Source organism: Coffea eugenioides, chromosome 5 (assembly GCF_003713205.1).
Source record: "Coffea eugenioides isolate CCC68of chromosome 5, Ceug_1.0, whole genome shotgun sequence".
Lineage (NCBI taxonomy): Eukaryota > Viridiplantae > Streptophyta > Magnoliopsida > Gentianales > Rubiaceae > Coffea > Coffea eugenioides.
Genome location: NC_040039.1, coordinates 5,823,007 through 5,834,888, shown reverse-complemented (window position 1 = coordinate 5,834,888; position 11,882 = coordinate 5,823,007). Strand labels below are relative to the sequence as shown.

The 11,882-nt window shown below is 34.5% G+C and overlaps 2 protein-coding genes across 2 annotated transcripts; one reads left to right on the top strand and one right to left on the bottom strand.

The window, feature by feature from the left end:
• Positions 1 to 5,294: 5,294 nt before the first annotated feature.
• LOC113772082 (F-box/kelch-repeat protein At3g23880-like) lies at positions 5,295 to 9,150 on the top strand. Its single transcript, XM_027316620.1, has 2 exons — positions 5,295 to 6,523; positions 8,017 to 9,150. The coding sequence occupies exon 1, from the start codon at positions 5,388 to 5,390 to the stop codon at positions 6,516 to 6,518; it is 1,131 nt and encodes a 376-aa protein (XP_027172421.1). The 5' UTR covers positions 5,295 to 5,387; the 3' UTR covers positions 6,519 to 6,523; positions 8,017 to 9,150.
• A 1,437-nt stretch (positions 9,151 to 10,587) lies between these two features.
• On the bottom strand, positions 10,588 to 11,551 carry LOC113770442. The gene has a single exon (XM_027314893.1). It carries the CDS (start codon positions 11,425 to 11,427, stop codon positions 10,864 to 10,866), a length of 564 nt encoding a protein of 187 aa, XP_027170694.1. The 5' UTR covers positions 11,428 to 11,551; the 3' UTR covers positions 10,588 to 10,863.
• Between the last annotated feature and the right edge of the window lie 331 nt (positions 11,552 to 11,882).

Sequence of the window (11,882 nt, the reverse complement as noted above, 5' to 3'; positions counted from 1 at the left end):
GATCTCTTGTAACTCCCTCTGTAACCTATGGTGACTAAATCTTTCACCATGACCTTCACCAAATTTAACCCCATAATTCACGTTCTTGGAGTCAAGAAATTGCTCTTGGAGTTCCTTTTCACGACCATATCTTGCATGATCCACCTCTTCGACTTGAGTGGTTGATAAAGGTATCTTTGAACTTTCACTAAACAAGTGGTGTTCCTCCTCAACAAGATCTATATCACCATCAAAATGCTCAATGATTAAACCTCTTTATTGCCATTGATGATTGTCCAGATTTCTACATTCTCCGTTTTGGAATCAAGAATAACAATTTGGCTTATGCTGGAGTTATTTTTGCCATTCTCCAATACTGGGATCTTATTCTCATCTAACCATGAAATGGAACCCGCTGTTGAATTTTCAGTGACTTTAGGTTTTCCATCAATATTTTTAAGATCAATTTTCTCTTGTCTAGACCAAAGCCCCATTCTCTTCTCAACGTTTACCTTTGTTTCTTCAAGAATTTGATTCTTGGAAGCCCCTTTCAATGCCTACTATAGATTCTTCAACTACTTCCCTATCTTGATTGGATGAAGGAGATCGTCCCATTTTCCCAATAATCTTTTGATACTCTTCTAATGTGAACCCCTATTTATGATTGAGTACTCGAAGCATAACGTTGATAATACATCTACATTTGTACATTGATACATCCAAATTGTGATAGCCTTTATTTCCTTTTGCAGCCAACTGATCTTGAAATCTTTGAGCTTGCAATTCAATTTGTCCCTCCAATTCATCCATATTCAAGTCACCCATTGGATTTGATCTTCCAAGAATTGATAGATGATGTTATCATCCATTGGTAAAATCCGACAAGTCCATAATCTGGAAATCAATCCAAAATGTTGGTGGATTAATGGTGTCAGTTGAAAAATTACATAGAAGGAATCGGAGAAAAAATTAGGACGATTAGGAGAAAGAATTGAACAGGAGAGAGAAAGAAGAAAGAATCAGTAATAGGAAGAAGAAAGGAGCAGAGATAGAATAAAAGGAGAGGAAGGGAATAAAGAAACAAAGATGAAGAAAGATCTCGCAATTGCTGGGTTCCAAAAGCTTCCATTCGAGGATCGGAAGGTTTGATACCAATTGTAATGACTAGGGCTGAAGAATTAAGGAATTGAGAAAGACAGAAGGAGAGGAAAGAGAAGAAGCATCAAGGAAGAAGAGAATAGAAAGGATAGCTCAGAATAAGAAGAGAAAAGAGTAGAATTTATTGTTTCAGAGAAGAGATTACAATTCACATACAAACTGTTCTTCATTATATTCCAAATCTCCTATATATATATTCAGCTTATAAAGTAGTTACACGTAATTAACATTTCTCTTGCAATTAATTGGTCTAATTATTAGATTGGGTCATAACGTAACTCACCTTCTTTAAGTCCATTGGTGAAGCCTTGAAATGCGAACTTGTAGGAAGAGAACAGATGAGAGGTAGAGATAGTCCCACTGGGCATGTCAGAAATTTTGTAAGCACAAATTTCATTGCCTAAAATAGAAGACAAGAAAACTTGCACAAAATATCAAATATTTTGAAAATTCTTGAATCAAAGAAATTAATTCCCTGATTCTTCTCTTCAAAAAACTTCAATCAAAGGGTCGAAGAGACTTGTTCTTCGATCAAGAGGGTATTTCCTACAATTTCGGCGTAGAAAACAAATGATTTGATGATGGCGTTGAATACTTAAATATTTAAGTCTTCAATACGGATGGAAGGAGAATTTGTTTAACTTGAATCTTTAAGTCTTTAACACCAACAAAAGGAGGATTTGTTTAACTTTATTTAGATTTAGATTTGAGGGAAAAAACTCTTGAGAGATTTTGACAGAGTTTCTTCAAAATTTAGCAATTTCAATGTGTCTTTTGCCTTGAGAGAAGACCTTTATTTATAGCAAAAATATGTAATCTATATCTTCAAGAAAACCCTCCAAAATCTTTCAGCATTTTGGGTGACTTGTAACTCAAAAAACCTATTTAATTTGAACTTAAATAATGGGTTGATCCAAATAATCCATTGTGAATTAATAAATCAATTAATCCACTTCAATTTAAATAGACATTACAAACTTGATTTGATTTAAAAGTCCATTTAATACTAATCCAATTCATCAATCCAAAACTTAATGGACTTCCATAATTTAATTTAATTAAGATCAATTTAATTTAAATAAATCTTGACTCAATAAATTAAATAAATTTTATTGAGAAACTCATAGGAATGAAAAGAATTATGTTGGAAGAATTTCCATCTACAAGTGGCCTGATTCGGTTCGAATAGAATTAGTCACAGTTTTCACCTGCAAGGGTCCCGACTCGATTTGAGTAGGATTAGTTGCAGATCGTAAAACGGATACGAATACCTATTATTTATACTATAATTTTTTTTATCATGTCATAACTTGGATTCCTAGGGAAAGAGATTTTCTTGAAAAAAGGAAGTACTTATGCCGATGACAAGAAAAAAGCCCGAGAATGGTCGAAATCCTGAAAATTATGCAGATGGATAAGACTTAATAGAATAGTAGACAACAGGAGTAGCTTTTTTGTGTTGTATCAATGAAGTAGTATCAGTATCACGCAAGGGAATTGGATCAGTAAGTAGTAGACGAGGCAAAGAGGTTATATCAATTGACTTCAACGTTTGATAAAGGGTAAATAAAGGATAAAGAAAACTTACTCCTTTACCATTCTCGAGCCTTGAGCCCCACTTTATTATTAAGTTACTGGGCCTTGGTCTAGTGGCTATCAAGAAAATTTAAGTTTCTTATTGGGATATCAGTTAGAGTTCGAACCCCAGCAGTATCATTTCCATCAACGGGAACAACAGTAGAAGGCGTTTCCCCTTCCATCACCACCCCCTTCCCAAGACCACTCCTTGTAATAGAATAGAATTTTTTTTTTAAAAAAAACCTCCATCGAGTCTTCACAATGTTTGATTGGGAACCTCGAAAACACGTATCTCAAAAATAACTTTTACTCCCTCCCTTTTTTTTATAACTGTTTAAGAAATTTGCAATTACTTTTTATATTTTTAAAAAATCAAATCACAAAAACCTATTCTAAAAATTAAAAAGTATCTTTTATTGTTTTTCAATTATTTTTTGAAATTTTATAAAAATTTCAAAATTTGTTTTGTCCAAACACAAATATTTAAGGTTGGACTAAAATAAAATTTTGGCTTGCCTCCATTACAATAGTGCAATACTTTCATGTGCATGTATTATAAGTACGAATTAAATAACACGTACATTGTAATATTTAGATTCACAATTGCTATTCATAATAGTTAGCTATTTCCTTCGTCTCACTTTGATAGTTTTGTTTCCTTTTTTATCCATCTCAAATTATAGTTCATTTTCTAATTGAAAAATATAGTTAACTTTTAGCTTCTTTAAAATGCCTTTATTTAATATACTTTGTTATCACTGAATATAATTTACCTTATTCATTAATTACTTTGATTCATGCATTGAATGATGCAACTTTTCATCAATATTGTTATTGCAATTAATGTAAAGGTATAATGATTAGTTATACTACTAATATTAATGTAAGGGAATTTTGGAAAAATAAAAGGTTAGATTTACTCTTCAATAAAGCTAACTAATTGTTCTGAAATTGTGTGAAAAAAAAAATCAATACTATCAAAGTGCTACCGAGAGAGCAGTAAAAGTTAATATTGAAGTCTCATTAGAAATTCTAGGCAAAATTTACTGTTCGTAGTAGTTGGTAAAAATTTATACTGATGTGTCATTATACCCAACAAATTTTTGAGTTCTGATGAGTTGTTTACCTCAAAGGCAATAGGTCGTTGAATAACTGTGTGTGTGTTATTAAACAATGACACGAGAGTTAGAAGTACTCTCTATGCAAGCTACTCTTTGGATCTAGGAGTTTTTCAAAAATTAGTTTTTTAAATACAATAAAAATTTTTAAAAAGTACTCTAAAAGGTAATCTAAAAATTAGTTTAATTTTTTTTAAATTTTAAAAAATATTTCAAAAAATATTTTAGAAACTCTTTTTAAATATCCCAAAATATTTTCTAAAAATATCCCAAAATATAATCTAAAAACTTTGCTACAGCAAATTTTTTCAAAATATTCCAAAATTGAAATATTTTCACAATCAATACTTAATTTGTTAACATTTGCAAGAACTATATGTACTTCTAAAATTAGTTATTGCCAATTATAAGAGAGATACTTTAGCAATAATTGAACTTGCCCAGCACAGCAATAATTGAAATTGCCCAGCACTCTGGTGCACTTGTAGCAGTCAAATATTGCAACATTTTATCATCCAAGTCTGTTTAACGGCGTTCATTAGGCACTTATTAAAATATACTTCATGTGTTAGATTTTTAGAAAGATAAGATTAATTAGAGAAAATAAAAATTAAAATATGCCAAATTTGCATTCCCTTAAAATTAGAATTATCGGATAAGATTTTATGTTTCCTAATTGTGATAAGGTTTTATGTCCCAATATCAAATAAACTCAATAACAAAATAGTATAATAATAAAATATATTAATATCAAAGAATGCATTTACAATTTCAAAAGCAAAAAAGCTCAAAGAAATTTGAGAAAAGTCTATGTAAAGGAGTAAATGACTTTGCAGTATCCTTTTTTTTACCCTCCCCAAATAACAACGTAATATAGGTATAAAACATAAGTAAGAGCAAAGAGTTGTCATGAAAGCTAATGAAATAATAAATGTGAATATCTAATTATCTATTCATCCTCCAAAGGAGATAAATTGAAATATGTACATTTATATAATTCTTGTAGTTTGTTAGTTTATTTTAAAAACTTTTCAATTCATATATTTTTGTTAGTTTATTTTAAAAACTTTTCAATTCATATATTTAAACTATTAAATTCATGTATTTGTATTAATTTTGGTGTATATTGCTAGTCATAATTTCGGTGACATAGTTGCAAAAAAGAATTATTCTCTTTATGATCTTCTTGTCTCTATATTTTTTATTCCCACTATTATCCGTTTATATTTTATTAATTTTACAGCAAGGGTGTGTTTGAATTGAATATTATTTTAAAAAAAATTACTTATTAATATTACAAAATATATTTTTCTATTATCTTTTTATCCCATAAATTCGCTGAAAATATACTACAATAATTATTCCAAAAAATTTCTCAATAGTCTTCTATCAAATTAAAACTAAAAAACAAGAAAAATAAATAATCAAACAAGGTTTTCACTACTCAACTTATTCGGGAACATTTCCAGCGCCAAAAACCCCAAATCGCAAAACCAAAACCTCCCCATCACCGGCGAACCCTCCTGAGCAGTTTCCGGGAACCAGCTCCGGCGAATGGACGGCGGGCAAAGGGGTCGTCCACCCACTGGGCCTTCACTTCTTCCGGATGAACTCCTTTGCGAGATTTTCACAAGACTCTCCGCCAAAACTCTCTCCAAAATCAGGTGTGTTTCGAAATCATGGCTTTCTATAATCTCTAGCCAAGAATTCGTAAAATCCCATTTCAAAAAATGGGATAATGATGATGAATTCACCCACCATAGCATCATTGCAAAGTATATCAACCCACATTTGCATGTGAAGCAATGCTCAGTTTACTCTTTACTGAAAAATCCCGCAACTCCTGCAGCTAGAATTGATTATCCTGGGGAAAATCCCCCACATTCCGTTTCGGTTGTGGGTTCTTGTAATGGGTTGATTTGCATTTTGTTAGATGAACAAGATTTGTACCTGTGGAACCCATGTACTAGACAATCCAGAAAACTGTCTGATCCAGGCTTTACTGGGAATTCCCGTTCGTTTAATTTTTATGGTTTTGGGTATAATGAGTCCAATAATGATTATAATGTAGTTCTAGGTTCGATTAGCAGTGTTGAAAGGAAGATTGAGGTTGTGATTTATAGTCTAAAGACTGATTCTTGGAGGATGATTGATAATTTTCCCACTTGTCTTCCTTGGTTGGAAACTGGGGCATTTGTGAGTGGGAAACTCCATTGGGCTGTATCTAGTTGTGTGTGCTATTGTGATGCGAGAGTTGTTTCTCTTGATCTTGTGCGACTTGATTATGGAGAAGTACAGCTTCCTGGATGTGTGGAGGATGCTTCCGTTTTGACACTCGGTGTTTTAGGGAAGTGCTTATGTGTAAGCATTTTGTATTGCTACCAGCCGAATGTGATATGGAAGAAGAATGTGGGTTTATGGGTGATGATGGAGTATGGAGTGGTAGAGTCTTGGATTAAGGTAGCGAGCGTGCGGCCATATCATGCACCATTGTGTATCAGTGCCAAAGGTGAGATTTTGCTGACATCTTCATCTGACTTTGGATTGTACAATTTGGGAGATGAGTCAATGAGATATCCCAGAATTGAAGATGTGGACGATGTCTATCTTGAGGGACATATCTATGTTGAAAGTCTGGTTTCACCTTTTGCTGATGAAGAAAGGGTACATGACCAGCAAAGATGAGTACGGTAAGAACGACCTATGTAATCATTGTAAGAGTAATTATAGGTTGTAACATGTTTTCTTTTCCTGTGCATTATGCAAGCTATTTGTTGCTTATTCTGCTTTTGATGGCTCTTGTGTAGAATAGAGATAGTTTATTGTGCCCTGAACATTAATGAATGAGGAAACAAAGTATAGAGGATTAATTTCAAATTTTTTTGCCTTGCCATAAATAACCTCTTTTGAATTTTTTAGGATGGAAATTCACTGGGATCTGTTTCAACATTATAAATAATCTAAGAGATGATTTTCTTGGGGATTCAATAGAATGATTTACAAGATACTTGTATATTCCAAGTTGTGGGTATTAATCATGGTCAGTATCTCTGGCATTTAATCTCTCTACTTTAAAACATCATCTCTAGTTCTTGAAATATCCCTCCTAGTAACGTATGATTGAACCATCCTTCTGCTTATTTCGTTTTGCAGATAATCCCATTTGTAACATAGCCAAATACCTTTCAATAGCTAATTTTCTCTTCAATCCTTCCTGCCAACCCATACTGCCTGCTGCAGCCTTCCCCCACCCTCCTCCAATATCCAACTTCCTCCCTCCTCAAGCCAGTAGCCAGATATCACTTCTGAAACCTTCACTCTTCAGAACAGCTGAGCCTCAACACAAAGAGCTGGCAGAGCCAGCAAGAACCCTCCCTGTTGCTGTCCCCTTTTCTTGTATGCCAGTTCCCCTACTCTCCCATGTCTTCCAGAAATGCTTGGGTTTTAAATAACTAATTAATGGCCTCAGGGTTACTTGTACTGCCACTTTTGCCATTATGCGTGGTTTATTTTTTTTTCCTTTGAGCCCTTTTTCTTCAAAGCGAACTCGAACTCATTGTTGTCATTGTGTGTCCAGAATCTAAATGCATATACTCTTCCTTCTGGCCATTGCTTTAGTCCATGGAAATGCCGTTTAATTTTTTTGGTTTGACATTCACAATGTTAATGAATTCTAAACAATATGAACTTACTTCGATTTCAGTTTAATATTACATGTATTATTGAAATTTCTTACACAAATAGAAAAAGTAGCTGGGAAAAAGTTGCTCCTTTGTGACATTATGTGGGATCCATCTTGGTTTGTAATTTTGTAGATCTATAAAGTACTGCTGGAACTGTCTGAGAAATGGTCATAAGATGTCTTCATCTATTTATGTACCTCAAATATGCTGCTTTCACCACCCTGGCACCTCGTTTCTGAAACTTCATTAGTACAGTCCAGAAACTTTGATGATTCTTGTTGCTGGTGTATACTTAGGACACTAGGTAATGGAATTGGCTTAATTGTGCTTTGTCACTTCAGATTATGAACTAAGGCTCAAGCTTCAAGTACACCCACTGACCAAATTCTCTTAGTTGCGAGTTTTCACCACAGTTTATTAGATGATACTTGAGCTTTGATGATGACCAGGATTTCATGTAATTAACATCTTACTTGTTTACAAGTTTGCCCATTTTGTAGGTTTGAGATTGCTGATCCAGTTGAGAGAATGATGCTTAATATTTGTTGGTCTTTCTCCAAAAGCTATAATTTGAGTCATCTTTCTTAGAGTGCACCATATGCGACAGTCATGAAGAAGTTGAAAATATTTAGAATCAAAACTAGCTCAGTTGAAAGAGATAAAATGGTCTTTAAGCAGGAGGAAGACTTTGATGAAAAAAATCGTTAAATGTGGTCAAAAGAGATTGGCCTTTTGAAAAGTTTTTGCTTTGTACTGTTGCTCAATTCATATACAGAAGCTTGCATGTTTTCTGCTCCTTCATTGTCCTGTTGGCGGCTGCTGTTCTTCATGGATGAAGATTTGCAGATTCTCTCTGTGCCATATTTGCTTTAGATTGTTGTTTTGTATGGTGGTAAGCTTTGGTAGATATCATATGAAAAAATCTTTTCTGTTCAATTGGTATTTCTACTCAAGTGGAACTGACTACATGATTTTCTTTGATGTTAAGATTTTTAGTTTGACATTCTCGATTCTTGCTGGCAAAAATCAAACTTCCAGTTAGTTTTTTCATGAGTTAATTTTAGTTAATTATTGATGTCATGAAAGTTGCATTACCTTATCTTGCCCAAGACGAGATAAGTGACAAACTCTTCATCTGACAACATCTATCATTTGCTTCCTTCCAATTTTTCTGGTTGGGCTCTTTTAGAGGTAGCTGGTTTCTGACATAAATAGGAAGCATGTGTGAGCGGAATTCTATAAAGTTTGAATGGAAATTTTGTAGCAGCCTTTGAGATGAATATTGGTTGAAATCCTCATGAAATAGCAGATATTTGTGCAGTATGAATAGGCCTTCAAATGGTAATTGAAAATCAAATTCCAAAAGTACTTGTATTATCTTACTCTAAAGCTCACAGATTGAACCAGCTTCTACCAGGAACTGTGGAGATGGAAGGCCTGGTGGGAGCACTTGTGCTGGACTGCCAAAAAATGATGGAAATTATCCTACTTCAGAAGCAAATACTATGCAGGGGGAAACTTGACAATATTGCTAGACCTTTGGCCAAGGCGGGGATATCTTTTGTCTGTACTCGCAATGAAGCATGTATTTTAAATGTGGAGTTTGTAATGTGGATGTATACTCTTGTTACTGTTATTAATGATATTCCTTTTTTAATTTTGGAAAATAAACGTGACTTTTCTTAAATCTTAAATTATTGGCTCTGAGAATGAATTTTTTTCCTTTTACTCCAAAAAATTTCGTTTTTCACTGAGAAAGTAAATTTGATATTCACATTAAAAGAATTACTACCATCCAGTCTTAAAGAGTGTCAGAACATCTGAGAGTCCATCATGCGTTGGTGCTAGAGATGGTGGGCAGTATCAATCTTAGTTTTGAAGTATGGATATCTTGTTATGATTCCTTGGAGCTGTAACCACGCAAGTGTCGTTAACTTAGAAGTATCTTGCCTGTGTGCTATCAGACATTTGATAACAGCTTCTATGCTTGTTCTTGTATGGATGACGATCTTTAAATTTCTATTTTCCCACACTTTCTAGTTTTGGTTTTTCTTTCCTTTGAAATCTAGATTTTATGAATTTATTACCCTTAAGTTTCCAGCATATAAAATTTTGGAGACTACTGCAGAGGGGATGGAGTTTTTGCTGGTTTCTTAGTAATTAAAGCTTGGTGTTAACCGAACGATGGTTATCTTTGGGTTGCCAAACTTGCAGAAGAAAACTACAGCAGTGTGCTAAGCTTTCAAATGATTTTGTAATATTGTAGTAATTTCATATTGCATGATACGCAGTATAAATTGCAGATTTAAATAGTGGGATGTTTCTGCTGTTTTGAAAATAGTGGTGCATTTTCTGTCTCGATGCCCATGATTTTACTTTCTGGATTAATCCTTGGGGGATATTAGCATCCTTTTGAGATTGATGATCCCAGTACATGTATATACTTGCATTTGATTTGCCAACGGAGACATTTGAAATTTGAAGAGATATCACATTGAAGGTGGTCATGTTTTGTTGTCTCATAGGGGTTCTAAGAGAATGTGTCTGTTTGTGATCCAACTTCAAGGATGAGGCAGATCAAAGGGATGTATGGTATTGAAGGAGAATGGAGTCAATTGTGAAGCCTGGACTAAATTAGTCACAGCTCTCAAGATGATAGGATCAAGATTTGATTTTCCTATTTTATCAATGTTTTCTGAAGAAGGGGTTCTTTAAAATTTTGCCTTGATTCTCCATTAGTAGTAAAATGCAGAGCATTGCCAGTTTTGAGGCGGTTGAATCTGTATTTCTGTTTTTGTTATTATCAATTGCTAGAAAGTCGGCCTTAGTATATAAAATGATTTGATAACCAAAATAAGAGGAGAGTAAGAGTTGAAATTGGACAATAGAAATTGCACGTTGATTTTTACTGGCCTGAAAACCATCAAACTCATTCGTGCAACAAAAGTCTGAAATTAGGATTCTTCCTCATTCTGCAATGGAAGAGTACTGGATTTGCTCTATGTCAATTATATGCATGCTATTTGTTCAACTTTAAGTTAACTATGAATTTTGTCTTGAAATGGTAAGGATGCAAATCAAACTCATAACTGGTTTTTTAGCACTATATATGAAGGATCTCTCGGTACATAAATACATCTTGGAGTGCTACACAATACACTAGCTTTGATCATTCCTATTTGTAGTGGATCACTGCAATGGAAAAGACCCATAGATACGAAAAAAGTGTACATGTTTATTGCCCTTAATGGGATGTGTGTTTATTGCTTCTAAGAAATAGACAGGAAACAGACATAGTACTCCAAGATTAACATTTTAGAGTATAGTTTTTTCCAACTTAAAACGATTTATTCAGATTTCTCGGTTTGTTGGTCACTTTGGCTTGCCTTTTGTTTCTTCTTTTCCTTCTTTCCATCATGCTTGGAACCTGCCTTGTGTTTGGACTCGGAAGGAGTCCAGTCTTCCATGTAATCTGAAATGGTCAAGTGAACACCTGGATCGTTAGTTGAATAGCTACCGCCCATCATGATGGAGTTGTTGACGGCCTGGAAGTTGCTGTTCACATAGGTACTCAATGCTTCCTGCTCTCCCATTGGCAATTCTACCGGCAGATCAGCAGTTTTCTCATCCATTTCCCTGCGCATGGTGGCACCTACATTGTTTCCAGCCAGTGTAATGATTCTTGCACCTCCATGCTCTTGATCCTCTTCCTGATGATGCCGGTGATGATGACTGCTTGAACTACCCCCTTCAACTTTCTGAGCGTGTAGGATGCTGTTAAGGCGATTCGTCAAAGCAGAGACCATCTCCCCAATCTCTTCATCAATACGTTTATGCATCATCTCAACTGGGGGGGCACCATCCAAATTTGGATGAGACTTGCTACTGGTGTGTGTTGTTTCAGAAGGCATTGTTGCTTGCTTTTGTCAGAGACTGACTAAAAGATAAAAGATTGGATTGACACTAATGAACTCAGCCAACATTGGCTGTTGGCATCAATGTTTGAGATGAACTGAGGATAGTAGTAGTTGATCTGATCTGGATACAATATATAGCAAGGGATGGGGAAAGGGTACTGTTCCATGGAATTTACTAAAGGTGCCGAGTTGAGGGTGCTTTCCTTCCTTCACCTGGCAACTGCAAACAAAAAGTTTTCTAGCCAGCAGAGATTCCATTCCTTGCAATAGAAAAAAGATGAAAAAGCATTGCTTGGCCAGGGGTTAATCCTTGTACCCCCATTCTGATGCACTGTCACATTCTGGAACACTATGATTCAAGCTTTTGTGACCATCAAGTTGCTTGCTAGTTTACAACACAAGGGAGGACAATAATACAGCAGAATTAGTTCTGAACAAATTAGGACTTT